Below are 14,714 nucleotides of genomic sequence, written 5' to 3'. Positions count from 1 at the left end.
TTGGCGTTGATGTTTTGCATATTTGTTTTGGGTCTTTTTCCAAGGCTTTTATTTCTGAGTGATTGTCTAATTTGGTAAGTTTAAAAGATACTTAAAATAATTTGCCTTTAAAAAGTATATCTGTAGTTCATGGTAAGTTAATTGCTCATTTGGTCTGTTTTTTCTCATTGTTATTTTCTTTTATACCAATATTAAAAAGATAAGTGTCTTGAAGGATTTCTACAATAAGGTAGCAAACACGCCACACCTTTACGGCTTTACAGCAAGGGAGTGGAGAGGTTTTAGAGAATCACCCATTATTGTACTGCTTTTCCAAGATCCAGACAATGTGCTCATAGCCCTAAACACTCCTTCAGCGTACAACATAATAGGAAAGTCTGCACTGTGAACAAAATAAGCAATTTTAAGCATGCAACTTCAAAAAAATAATCAACTAATTTAAAATTCATTTATTGATTTGTTGCAACTCTTATAAAACCCTTCATTTCTGAAATGAACTTCAAAGAGTTGAATTGCAGTATGCAGTATCACCGTGGAACATTTTGTGAAATAAATTAATTGACTTGTTTTCCTGGAATTGGATACCGGTCTTATCTGTACAATAAAATAAAGTTACCACCAGCAGCCATTTGTGTTAGCTCATTATAATGAGTAGCTTATAAGTAGCTCGGGCAGCTTAAAATCTCACTAATGTGTCCGTAATGTGACACATTCAGGAAGTCACTGTGTCTGGCCATAAAATACTATACACCTGTGAACAAAGCAGGCGAGCTGTATCCCTCTGCTTCCAGCTTTGATGCTAAACTAAACTTATTTCATATACATCTTCTAAAATGTTGAACTCTTCTTTTAAAGTACAATAAAAGCCACTATGTGTATAATATGTATACATACAGAATGTATGGAATTCCATTCATTATTTAATTTAAATTAAAAAAGGCCCTTAACCCTCAGGAGTCTTCCGTCACGCCGGCATGATCAGATCATGTGACCTGTTCAAGCCGTCACCGAATAGAAACGCCTATGGATACACCTGCTATTTGTTCATAAAATGTGTATATGGTTCATGCTACCTCAATCAAACTTTTACTTTATCATAGTGACATCCCAGGTATATATTTCCAGCTTTCAAAATGTTTCGTTGTGCATGTTTGTGTACACATAATATCATTTTCAAAATCTGTTTTTACGTTTTATGTGCGGTTTTGGATCCAAAATGTTATAGTATGTCAAAATGTAAAAAATAACTATCAATTTATATAGGTGATACTGTAGATACCAAAACATTGACATGCTAAACATTTCTTAATGGGGTTTAGTAAGACAAATCAAAAGTATGCGAAAGCGGCCAAATTAGCCCAGGGTTAAGCAACACGAATGTTAACAAGCATTGATTTGTTTTCCTAAAAACTAATTCTCAAGATTTGAAAACCACATTCAAATCCATATCATAAAAACTCACCCGACCACCAACTATAACTCAATATTTGATCCAATGCCACTCCCCTTAATCTGATCCTGTAACATTCTCTGACACCTTTCTCCACCCACGAGGAACCAAGGCTAACAGTGGAGATTATTTGCTGAGTGGGACACTGTTTGGCCAGCAGGGACGGCTCTGTCTCTTTGCTCTTCCCTCTGCCTGCTACACATCTGGCCATGAGGGAACTGCCTACTGAAGAATATCTGACACTGTTTTGGCAACCGTCGTCCCTCTGCCGATTATTGAAAACCGAGTTAGAGAGATGGTTAGGGAAAAGAGGGATAGATAAAGGGAAAGAGAGACTGCTGGTGGAATGGCACAGACTCGGGTGTCTTTGTGGGACATCCAGAGGCAAAGCCAGCGTTATCTCCCTACTCCCAGACCTTGCTGTACTGCAGTATGAAAAACAGATAGTGAGGACGCTCTTTTAGAAACTACATGTTAGGCAAGCAGAGAGGGCTAAGCTGATATTCCCTATTTACATAGTTGATGAGGAATAATGGGTATGTTAAAAATGTTAATGAAAAGTTATGACCTCCAAGAATGTAGCAACGCTTGGCTTGCAAATCATTTAAATACTAGAAGATGGATGAAGAGTTTCATATCATGGACAGGCAATTTTGGGTTAGATAAGAGTCAATAAAGATGGTGTAACTTCTCTAACTACACTAAAAATGTGTTTCAATGTTCCTTCGGGAAAAAAAAAAAGTTTGTTTAATACTCATATGTTAAAGGAGAGGTGTCATGCTTTTCCGGTTATTACCCGTCCCCTTGTGTGTTATGAAGGTTTTTATGCATGTAAACGGTGTGCAGAGTCAAAACCCTCAAAGTACACCCTATAGCGAGTAAAACTCTAACACAGAAAATACCTCCCCAAAACGCCTCGTTGGAGATACGTCATTGTCCATTTGATTCTTCCGGGTACGGCATGATGTCAACCCGTACCCCGAACGAAATGGACCAATCCGTGGAGCCGTTACGTTACGTCCGCGGAGCCGTTACGTTAAGCCCCCGCTGATTGGTCCAAATTGACCAATCCACGGACTTCCTCACACACACATCTGTGTGCAGGGAGCAGGCAGCTCAGCTGATTTCTCCTCCCTGGCTGCAGGCTGATAACAGACAGTTGGGATCGCGGCAAAATTCTCTCTGCAGACCCATTCTCACAGCGTTTATCAACCTTTTTCTTACTCAATATCAAGCCACACTTATTGTTTTTACTTCGACTGTGACTTTGTGTGTGCTCAGGATGAGTTTGGCTGTGTTTCGCTATGTATCCTAAACAAGGAAACAACACCTCCACGGAGCTCAGCGCGATTCACAACGTCCCGACCAATCAGAGCACACTGTGCTCACAGGGAGGGTGGGGGCTGGAGCTGTTGGAGCTACAACGAGCCGTTAAAGGCAGAGAGTGAAATTCAGTGAATACAAGTAGTTTACAGAGATGCTCTATGAGAAACCAATGTGAGTTTGGAAAAATGCACAGTATAAATCTATTCTAGTATATCTCAACAATGGAATTATGATCAGTGGAAATGGCCATGACACCTCTCCTTTAACACAACTATGAGTACATCACTTGCTCTTGCAATTTGAACTCTTGGGGATTCAAGCAATAACTAATTTGTTGGTAATTAAAAAGTCACAGCTCCTGTATTGTGTTTTCAGGGCAGCAGTATCATCTAAAGTCCTTCCTTATTATTAGTTATCCTTTTGTTTATCTGTTTATGAATTGTATTTAAATAACTACTTTACCAGAGAATATTTCCTTCTTTGCTGACCTTGAGTTTTGTGCTTCAGTGATGCTGAATTGCACTCGAGAGTCTGTCAGTACACTGTGGTATGACTCTGCTTACAGATCAAACTTCTGACCTTTCTCTACCAAAACCAATCAGTGCTGATGCTACAGTATTTTTGGTCAGATGTGCAACAGTTTTCCGCAGAATTGGAAGTGAAACATTGCTTTTCTGCCTCTTGTCAGGTCCTCTTTAAAAAAAGTAATGGTGCTTGCAATTTAATAGCCTTGTGGAGACTATGGAGATTTAAAAGTCAATTCTCTTTTTCCCCACTCGTTTGGCCTGCGAAGGTACTCGGCTTGTGGGAAATAAAGTTCATTATATAGTAACTCCACACTAGATTTGGAAAGAGTTACAGAGGTGTCTGGCAGAGAGTCAGAAAAAACACCATTAGTTTGCAGTGCAAGCTAGATACCAAGAACGGCTCTTACTAATCTAAAACTGATGTTTGTTGTTTTAGTTTTAGAGTAATCAAGTGAAATCATTATTTTGTGATGTTGGATTTATAGTAATATTAATTATTGAAAAATGTGTTAAAGTGAATTTGATTTGAAATGAGTTTTTTTCTTCCATAGCAAACCAGTGAGTCCATATAACATAAAGCCCTCCAATCACTGACGTTGCTATAGCTGCTGTGGTTTTTGTCCGACATTATGAACCAAAGACCTCCCTCTTTCTGCATAACAAGGACGTCTTTTGTCCTAATAATACAAAGTTACCCACCCTCCTCAGATATGACTGTGATTGATTCCGTCGTTATGCGCAAAGGTGAAAAAAAAGAGAAGAAAGCCATTCTCGAGCCATCTATCGCGATGTGGCAAAACATTGACCCCGAGCACTCTATTCAACGATAAAAGCCGCCGCTGACACTTGGCAAGCTTCCTTCGCTTGGCGCATCACGTGTGACCATGTGACAGGCCAATCAAGGAAATGGAGTGCGTTAATGGAGATGGAGATGGTCGCACTCCCCTGTGCGTTCAGTTGCCCCTCCTCATCTCACCTCCTAACATATTGTTTTAGCAAACGTAACTGCTGTCACCAGGGGCGAGACGGATGATGTCTTACAGTTAATAGGCTCTAAATCAAAGCCGCAGCATGGACGGCCAATCACAAAGCAGGAAAGCTTTCACCTTAGACCTACGCTCAAGGTTATTATTGCGATTGCGGACGGACAGAATTAGTTCCCTTACATTCTGTCTCTTTAGATACAGTTAATACTTTTCTCCTCTGCCATCTAAATCTCTTTTTTTTACTATCTCAATTGTCCACCCTCTTACAGTCGACACTTTTCACCACTTTTACTTCACACTGGGCTCTTTTTCAATCATTCTCTGTTTAATCCACTACTTTGCCTGCCCTTTTCTCTCCACCTCCTCCTGTCCTCCTTCTGTATCTCTCTCACCTCACTATCTCTGTCACTCGCCCTCTACGCCGCTCTCTCATTTCCCCTTTTCTGTCAAGCTCAATAGTAAAGCTAGTCGTGACTCCATCTTTGTCTCTACATCAGTTTTTATCCTTACCTCCACTGCTATGTGCCCTTCCCTCTACTGCCAATTTCTCCCTGCCTTTCAACTTCTCTGTTTCTCCCTCCCTCTCTACCAAGGCCAGTCACAGGGTTTAATTAGCCTCCATTCATTTACTGAAGGACATATGTACTTTCATACAGTAGGTGGTCGGTGATTGTCTGTCTATGCTTATTTATCCATAAAGCTTTTCAGTAGCCGGAGGCAGCAAGTATTGATGGAACTGTGAAAGGAAGAAGACTAAGGAAATAGGAATGCTTGAGTTGTAGACAGGTGCTGAGCTCTGAGTGTACGGCTTGCTGGGCGGTGCCATACCCAAGGACATGCAAGCCAAAATGAATGCCAGTGCAAATCTATTGAAATTCAATTTCAAGTGCTCTCTGTAAAAGCACCTGGCACGGAACATATTCAGGGGTGAATGTCCTTTTGCACTCTTACAGACACTGAATACAGGGGATGAATAATAAATTAGTCACCTCAAGGACTATGGAGCTTGTCTCTCAAGAAGAAACCTACATTTGAGCTTTCAACAGGAACAGGACCGGGAGCATATTACACTGCCGGGTTTGTTCGGATCAACTCGTATTTGCATCGAATTGCATTTGGTTGCATCACATTATCAAGATTATTTTGTTTACCCTGGCAGTGTTGTGCATCTTCTGTGTGATGGTTTGGCACGCAGTTTAGAACCCAGGAATAGCTGTTGCTAAGGCAACAGCTAATAAGGATCCAAATATGGAATCACGAGAGTGAGAAGGAAATACAAAGGACAATCTAATGAATTATTTTCTTAAAGCTACACTAACCGAGTTTAATTACTAGGTTGCCGAAAGCTTTCTTAACAATGTCAAAGAAACAAAGCACCAAGTTGTTTTGCCAACATGTTAGCAAACAATTGCCAGCTAACATATCCAGCAGAGACGGAGCAACAGCAACATCAGCATTAGCCTGTTGCAGACATTTGAATCACCACCCATAGATTTTCTTAGTAATTTAAAGGGGCCCTATTATGCTTTTTGGGGTTTCCCTTTCCTGTAGTGTGTTGTAAAGGTTTTTGTGCATGTAAATGGTCTGCAAAGGCTGAAATACCAAAGTTCCCTCCAGAGGGAGTTTCTCTCCCACACACTCCCCCGCCCTGCCTAAAACACTTCCATTGGAGTCCTTTGTTTACTTCCGCGACATAATGACATCACTACGTGACACTTGCACTTTTATTGACTAGCACTGAAAGACATTGCAAGTGAGAGGCTAAGGGGCGGGACATCTAAAATAGATTAACCACTCACATTAGATCCGGCCAGCTAACCAATCAGAGCAGACTGGGCTCTGGTTTCAGACAGAGGGTGGAAAGAGGTTCTGTAGCACAGGCAGTATGAGAAAAATAAAGAACTTTTGAACATTAAAGCATGTTAACATATCACAGTAGAGACACAATTATAACATCGGAAAATGAGCATAATAGGACCCTTTTAAATAGTTCTGCTATTGTGACTGTTTCCAACGGTTAGAGAAATTATTGACTAATCAAAGCAGTATGAGAAAGAAAATAATTTGGACTTCATCTTCATACAAAGCTGTCAGAGGTTCAAGTTTGTCACCTAGCGCTTTCTGAGCACAATATCAGGGTGAATGAATGTAGTGAAAGAAAATAGTAATTCAGTCTAGTTATCAGACTACTTGAGCGTGAGTATTTCTGACAACCTGACTCTTATTATGCAGATACTGTTCGTCTAGAAACTGCCCCCTTAGATTTTATAAATGGTAATTGAGACTTAATGTTATAATTCCAGGTTTTTCATTTATTTGCCTGATTAGACCTCCCTTACATACACCTTTATCATAATTTAAATACATTCACTTTGGTTACCTCAACTACGCCCTGGTTTACTTTGATTGAGCCAGCATAATTGAAAACACTTGAGTTTGTTTCCTACCCGTTCAGATTTCTAAACCTAAACATCTTCCCAAGTTATATCATTCTTACTCTAAAGTAAACTCAAACACACAGATAAATGACCAGAAGTCTGGAAAAAAGCAGCCAAGTTCTGCTTTACTTTAAATGGATTGAAAATCGAGTGGTGGAACCTTAAGTGCTTCAGCGCCCCCCTTTCATGGACCCTCTGCTTTTCGACCTCTGTCTGCCTCTGATGAAGACAAATGGCCCTTTTCTCAATGGCTGCATAGAAGCTTTTAGAACTCTTCTGATGTAAGAACCATCTATTTGAGAAACTACAAAAGATGGTCTTCAAGTATTGGAGGGACACTCAAACTAAGCCACAGTATCATACTGGAGATGTCACTATGACAGTGCTGTAAAGATACCTTCTCTTTATTGGAAATTAATACATAGCATAAGTTTACGTATCAATGCCCTCCAGTAGCCACATCATGTTTTAGCGTCAAATGATAAGTTCACAATACATATGTACAACATGGAAGGCGCAGACAAATGACATCATAGTGCTGATAGGGGACTTGTTGAGAAAATTAGCAAGAGAAAGCCGGATCTTAATCCCAAGAAGTCACCAATGAATACATGTCAGTGTCGTCTTATCTCTTGTTACAAATTAATGAAAGCCAAAGTCAATTAAAGACTGCTTCAACATCTTTAATGAATTCTGGAAGCTCCTAAACATCATCCCCAGCTTTGTAGAACCAGACAACAAGCTCCGTCAGCTCATTTATTTCCATTATCAGAATACAAGCTGGTGATAAATACGTTTGTGACTTCAGCACCTCCTTTGCGTCTTATTTGCCTGTCACACCCTTTTCAAAGATAACTGTACTGTTGCAACCTGTTCAACAAATTATGCCATAAAGTTAAATAAAACCACTGGGTAAAAATGTTGTAGGTTACGTGATGACAAAAATCAACTAGTTCCAGTTGATGAAGCTGTTGAACGTCACTCAGTTTAGAAGGTTAAAAAACACAGCAAATGAAGGATTGAACTTGAGGTCATTGAACACTGATTAAAAGTATTGTTTGATCTGCACCAAAATAGGCAGTGTCTAATCTACCAAACATTTTTTTATGTGAAGGTCTATAATAATGTACTTACCTTCAAATGTGGAAATCATCTTAGGACGATTATAAAAGCGCATTTACAGTTGTCTTATCACTTGTTAGTAATGTGAAAGCATTCCACATCTAACCAAGCTTTGTTCTCCCCCTCTCTGCTTCTCTCTACCTTCTCTGCAGATATTGACGAGTGCGCTGAGGGGAAGCACTACTGCAGGGAGAACACCATGTGCGTCAACACCCCGGGCTCCTTCATGTGCATCTGCCATACGGGCTACATCAGGATCGATGACTATTCCTGCACAGGTGAGTTCCTCTTCTGCTGACCTTTTGACATGCTGGAATCAAGCGGAGCAGGCACTGTTTTTATTCTAGCTTAGTGTGCTTCCTCTTCCACAGCAACCATTTTGTGAAGAAGGTTGGTAATAGACTTGAACTACTACAAATAAGGAATGTAATCACCTGCCTTAATAGCGACTCCGGTACCTTGTGAGTACTGTAGCTGGAAATAACAGAAGCAGTTTTGATCAATGTGTTTATATTTCTCTGTGGAGACATTTTGTCAAGGTGATAGCATTGCAACCTTCACAACAGCTGTACAAACTTTACAAATATGTAGTCTAGATCAAATTGAAGGTGGGGTTTGGTCCAAGCAAGCGGGGGCCAAAGCACCCACCAATTTTAAGCCGCTTGTCTGCTTTGTCTCAGACAAAACTTTACATGTGTGTCGTTGAGATCAAAACAAAGGCTACGTTAGATAATTACTTTTGTCCTAGCAAGGGCGCTGTTAGTCAGAGGAGAGAAAGAGGGGAAGCCCCCCCCAAACATTAAGTGCATGGTCTCATATGGGGCTGTAGTGATGGCAAGATAGTCTGTAGTTTGTTCTCATATTGTTGTGTTTGTTTAAGGGTGGAGACGAGGGGAGACATGCTTTTAAAGCATTTGTAAACCTACATTTGGGTATTGCCATCTAGAGATGATTTAATTAGCATCATCAGTCATACACTGGAGAATTATATTTGATTTCATTATGATAAATTCTGCAGCCAAGAGACGCACAGACTTCCCGGTAGAGGAAGAGGCAGCCAGACATTTAGAATTTAAACATAGTGAGTTATCAGTGTCATTGTGCAGTGTGAGGCCGAATAAGGAAGCTGTGTAATAGAAAATCATGCTTCGACAGAGAGACATAGCTATCTTAGAACACCTGTAAACCTTAGCCATGTGCTACAGCTACTCTCCCTCTTGTCCTAATCCAGACGGCACCTGGTTAGACACACTTGTCTTTGAGTTAGTCACCCTGCAATTAGGCACAGTCTGTTCATGTGATATGCATAGGGATGAATGTCTCATTTTGATTTGCTCCTATTGATCTTGCTCTGATTACTAGCACTACTTTAAAACACACACACTCACACAGACACACAGCATACACACACACACACACAAATCAATACCAGCCTTAATACTTTATGATTTAGCATTAGCTAGCAGCAGTACAGAAAAGATTGTACACAGAAAAAGTGTAAAATCAATTCCTGAATCAATTTCCTTTGTGTAGTGTACCTATCTCACTGCTTTGTTGTGTCAAAAAAACACAATTTCACATGTTTATTCTATACAAATATGTATTAATCTATAAATTGTATTGCTATAAGCTAGTTGTTTGTAATTTGACACATTTTCAAGTCTGGCCTTTTTTAAAGTGAGTCCCTTTCTTTGTGTGAATACTTTTATACTTTGAAAACTTCACTTCAGGACTCTTTGGAAATGGAAAGGTTTCTGTGGACTTTCTGCCGAGTTTGTGTGAGTCTTCATCCGGTGTGTGAATGTGCTGTGTGCATGCGATAAGGAGAAAGAAAGTCGAACCTGAGAAACAGGGAGAGAGAGTGAGTGGAGGCGGCAGACCCATTTGTTCCTGATCAAAGTTGAAACCGAAGTGAATTTCAAAAGCAAACCAAATCAATCTTAAAAGATTGCGCTAATGATTCACACTCTTTGTTCTCTGTCTGTGTTGTGGGTAATCATGGTAGTAGCCCTGCTCGTCACAATAGCTTCTTCCACTATAGTCTATCATTACATTGCATTAAGCTGATGCTTTTATCCAAAGCGACTTACAATAAGTGCATTCGACCAAGAAGACCAAACTTGAAGAAAACAGAATCATATACATCAGGTTTCATAGAGCCAACACATTTCAAGTACTACTCAACTGGCTTTAGATAAGCCAGTCCTTTATTAGTATATAAGTGCTTTGTTAGTAATTCTTTGTTAGTATACACAAGGTTATAGTAGATAAGACACAACTGTTCTGTGTATTAAATACAAAACCGATAAAGCATCAAACTGATTGATCGATTACACATCACCTGCTTTTTTTTGTATTCTAAATCAGAGAGACAATTTAATTTAATTTGTTTTTAACATAGAAACGTTAAGAGCTGTTGGGGAAAAACAAAGTAACAACATCTGTGGTTTTAGACATAAAGCCAATGAGATCATCTCAAATGGGCCTAAACCACTGTACAAAACAGATGTTAACACATTTAGTTTTTTAAATGTTGTTGTAAAATGATTATAGAGAGTGATAGTTAAGAGATGAAAGGAAGCAAAGGAGAGAGAGTTGAAACTAAGTTTACTGCGATTGGACCATGAATATTGTAATTCCTCCTTAACCCCTAAACCCCAATAACAGCTCAGCCAAAAATTATACAATTCTCCAACGTGTTTCAGGTTCTGTATTGAGCGAATATAAAGCTTTAGGGAATAAAATAAAATTATACAGAATTTTGAGTACATGGACAGGTCCTTTGAAAACTGACTTTAAAGAACCAAGAAATCCTGAACTCTGAGGATCACTTTATTCCCCTTATCGGATCGAAATCATAGAGAAAGTCTTAATGGATTTCTGAACTTGTACTCTTCGGACCTTTGTTGGCTAAAATACAAATTGACTGTCTGGGTGAATGCATGAAGGGATAGACAGAGTGCAGGATTTCTTTGATCTTTCACAGTCAACGTTTTTGCCTTTTCTAACCAGTATCAGATAGGAAAGTGTGGAGAAAGAAAAACATGAAAGATTTTCTGAGGACTATTATAAAGTCACCTATAAAGGATCTCTTCAAAGTAAAGCTTTCTTATCTTGGCAAATGCAGGAAACTCCTATTTCTTTTTTGCTCTTACCACCTGACATCCTTTGGGACATTCAAGTCAAATCAAATCAAATCAAGTTTTATTTATAAAGCACATTTTAAAGCGAGTTTTGGTCGAGCCAAAGTGCTGTACATGTAATAAAAACACATTACTACAATCACAATAAAAGACAATAAATTACAACAGAAATATAAAAAACACAGGGAAAAGTCAGGAGTCGTGCTCCGCTCTGACTAGAAGGCCAGAGAGAAGAAGTGTGTCTTAAGAGTAGATTTAAAAACCCCTAGGGTCTGGGCCGACCTCACATGGAGGGGCAGAGTGTTCCAGAGCCTAGGGCCAGCTGCTTATCTCATTAGGTGCGCTTGTAATTAAACTCTGTTTGAGTTTCAGTTTAGGCTGGTGCCCCACGGGAACGCATACGGCAAAACGCATAGGATTAACGCAATCGCAATCGCAAAAAAGCTTCCGTCCACACGCAATATACACCGGATAGTGTCTGTTCACACGAGACAGCTCCGTTAAGCTCCAACCACTGGAAAAAGCTGCAGTACATATGCCGAGCCTGTACGTGGCGCTGTAACTTCCTCCAGAAAAAGCAGCGAAGAAGAATGGTCGTCATGGTTGCCCTTCTGTTTATTCACCGTGGTGGGGGCCGAGGGAACCGGGCAGAGTTTTTCGCCGGTCAACGTGTGTTAAAGTTTAAATCTTCCGGACAAAATTATAAAAGTGCCGGTCAAAGGTCTTCTTTAAGAGCTTTAAAACAAATTAATAACGACTCTATATAATGATATATAATAATAAAATACACAGAGCCTGTCTCTTTTTCCTCTCTTCTGACAGCATGCAGCAGCTGATCCAGTAATGAGTGACCCGGCCGACAGTAAAAAATAAACATATTTATAACTAGTTTAGGTAGTTTGAGAGGTAGGCTAATTAAAATAGCTAAGGGTGATGATCTGACTTGAAGTGTGTGTTTTGCTCCTCCCGCTGTGATGCAGCACACACAGGAGCTGCGTGGAGCTGCGTGTCTCCGTCCTGTCAGATTAGACTTCACTCGCGTTTATGTCCATATCGAGATAAAGATAAATAATCTGAATTCAGTGTGCAGTGTACTTTTGCGGGGGTGAGCAGCAGAGGGGGGGGGGAGGCGGGGCTATTGCGTCATCATTATCACAAAATGATCGTATAGAGGCGATCACACGGAGCCGTATGACCCCCCAGAGCACTCCGTTCCCAGATCTATCCACCTTTGGACCCGTTATCGTTTGCGGGGTCCGTTTCTATCGTTTAGTTATGGCCTCGTGTGGCAAAAAGGGCTATACGCAAGAGAAATATGCGGATACAACCCGTTTTCGTCCTCGTGGGGCACCAGCCTTAGTCTTTGTTGGATTTTTCAATCACGTATAAAGTGAAGTTTTGTTCTCCTCTGTTTGTCTTGACTTGATTTCTATAACTTCCTGTAGCCTACAGTCTCCTGCATTTGGGTCTTCCAGTGACAGGACCTCACAGAGAGTAAAATACATAAAGAAATCTGCGGCAGTAATCCTTCTATAATGCAATGTCTCTGTCCTTCAGTAACACAATGTCATTCCACAGTGATGATGAGTGGCAGATCTGCCGCATTCCTCCCCAGTTGTTTGCAGCTTGTGAAACACGTTGCTAAGTAGCTCCATGTGTGCATCATCTCTAAAGAGGTGGCACTGTGCTGCATTTCTTCAGTGTCAGTAATTAAAAAAGCAATTTGCACCAATGCAAATTAATTCAGCGGCAGCGGAGTAAAGGGGTTGAACGCCGGCGGATTTAGACCCGCAGCCTTCCTGCCGTGCCATTGGAGTTTGAATAAAAGCCGTATGACTCAGCAACACAACGCACACACTTTGAAAACTCCCCTTTCCTGCTCCATCGGGACCCCTGTGGAGTTTATCTCTTCCGCTGTCAATGGAAATCAGGAAATAATAGAGCATAGTTAAGGATTTGGGAGTCTTTATGAGCAGGTTTCTGAAAAAAGCCTTAAAAAGTTAGAGATCAGGAATAGAAATGTAAGGCAATTACAAATGCATATTCATTTATTTGCTTGTGCTCTTGTGATTCCTTTAGAGAAAGAAACCTCCTTGCACACTCAGTCTTTTTCTTTATTATCTTTAGACTGTACCTTCTGTAATTTCACTCACCATGTTTTCTGTAATCTCCTGAGCTGCGGGCAAGTTGTATTGTTATACTCATTTGTCTTTCCTCCACTGTGTGCTCATTTCTCAGATTCACAATGAAGATTAATACCCTCAAACCCAGTGGATTAAACTGTGTCACATATATTTGATGTAGTTCCCTATTAAAATGCCTTCAAGTCACTGTGCTGGAATACACAGCTATGCGTCTTATATAAAAGTCAATTTGTGTGATTAAACCAAGGCTTATGCAGAGGCTTGATGTAATGACTTTTTCTCTGCTTCAGTCAAATTACCATCGCAGTCTCCCCATAGAGTTTAGACTATCAGCTCCCACATATCCACCATCAGAGGATGCTTAATTCCACAATCACTATTATAGGCACATCTCACCTCTTAGCCATTATTAGAAAGATGTATTAAAGCCAATTTAGGTGTCAACAATAACATTCATAGTCCTTAAATGAAAAAAGAAAGCCTGAAAAACACACCAGGGTGCTTGTTCTTATCGTGTTGACATGCTAGTTTAGTGTCCTATCTCTTATTTGCAGTAATTGACAATGAAAAAAGAAGATGCTAAGCTAGTGGCTGCAGGAACGAGTGTTTATTAATAGCGATTGAACATCTGCTTCTGTTGGAAGAGTCCAAAGGGAGTGCTGATTCCTCTTAGTTACCCGCAGAAGAAATATTACAGCTGTGGAAGGAAACATTAAACCACCCCCCACCCCCCCCCCGCATCAGCACCTATTGACATTGTGCATTCACATGATGTACGAGCATCTTTATCATCCTCAATGGCTTCCACCAATTAACGAGTTGCAAACTCAGCAGAAACAATGTCCTGATATTGATAGCCATATTTCCACATGCATTACTGGGATGCATGAAAACCAGTGTGCCTAGTAAAGAGGATTACGTTGACTGTAGTTCATTTCATGGCTCAGTGTTTATGTGCAGAATAGTGGATTAAAAGACTGATCCGCAGTTTTCAGCCTGGACGAAACAGCATGGAGCCGCTGGTTATATTTCTCCTCGGCTTGTCAGGGGGTCAACAAGCTCAGACAGAAGTCCATATTCTACATCGAGACCACCTGCAGCGAGGGTTTAGATCCCAGCTGGTGGTAGACTGCAACATGTGGACTTGATGTACTTGTTTAAATGAAATATGTACTAAATGTCCTGACAGGGCAGAGAGCCTTTAGCTAAGGAAACATCCCTAACTTTGTCTGCCCTTCTCTTTGACTAGCACTTTATCCTTGATCTTGAAGGTCAAGTTTCTTCCTCTTTCTACCCCTCTACTCTTGGTCTTTTCCCCAAAGGGCCTGAGGTGCTCCCCGCTCTGTGAGATTAGCAGCTAATCCATGAAAGGTAGCGGATTGGTTGTGCTCACCCTTTGAATGTTATTAAAGAAAGCTGTCCTGAGGTGTGCGAATGTGCTAGGTGTACATGTGCATGCGTGCGCTTCGGCCTGAGGTGTGTATGCAAGATGTGAGTCTATGTTCTAATCCTCTGATAACCAGACCCGGGCCCCCGTGGCAGAGCGGTGGAGGGAGGGCTGGGCAGAGGAGGGGATGA

The 14,714-nt window shown here is 40.6% G+C and overlaps 1 protein-coding gene across 1 annotated transcript in view; it reads left to right on the top strand.

The window, feature by feature from the left end:
- The window catches only part of nell2a (neural EGFL like 2a), a 79,257-nt gene that overhangs the window by 31,745 nt on the left and 32,798 nt on the right, over nt 1-14,714 (top strand). Inside the window, exon 13 of the mRNA XM_034145932.1 lies at nt 8,002-8,127. Coding sequence (XP_034001823.1) covers nt 8,002-8,127 — 126 coding nt within the window. The remainder of the gene's footprint in view (nt 1-8,001; nt 8,128-14,714) is intronic.

This window comes from Trematomus bernacchii, unplaced genomic scaffold, assembly GCF_902827165.1.
Source record: "Trematomus bernacchii unplaced genomic scaffold, fTreBer1.1, whole genome shotgun sequence".
NCBI lineage: Eukaryota > Metazoa > Chordata > Actinopteri > Perciformes > Nototheniidae > Trematomus > Trematomus bernacchii.
Note: the sequence above shows the minus strand (reverse complement) of the source record. Positions and strands in the feature narration are given on the sequence as shown.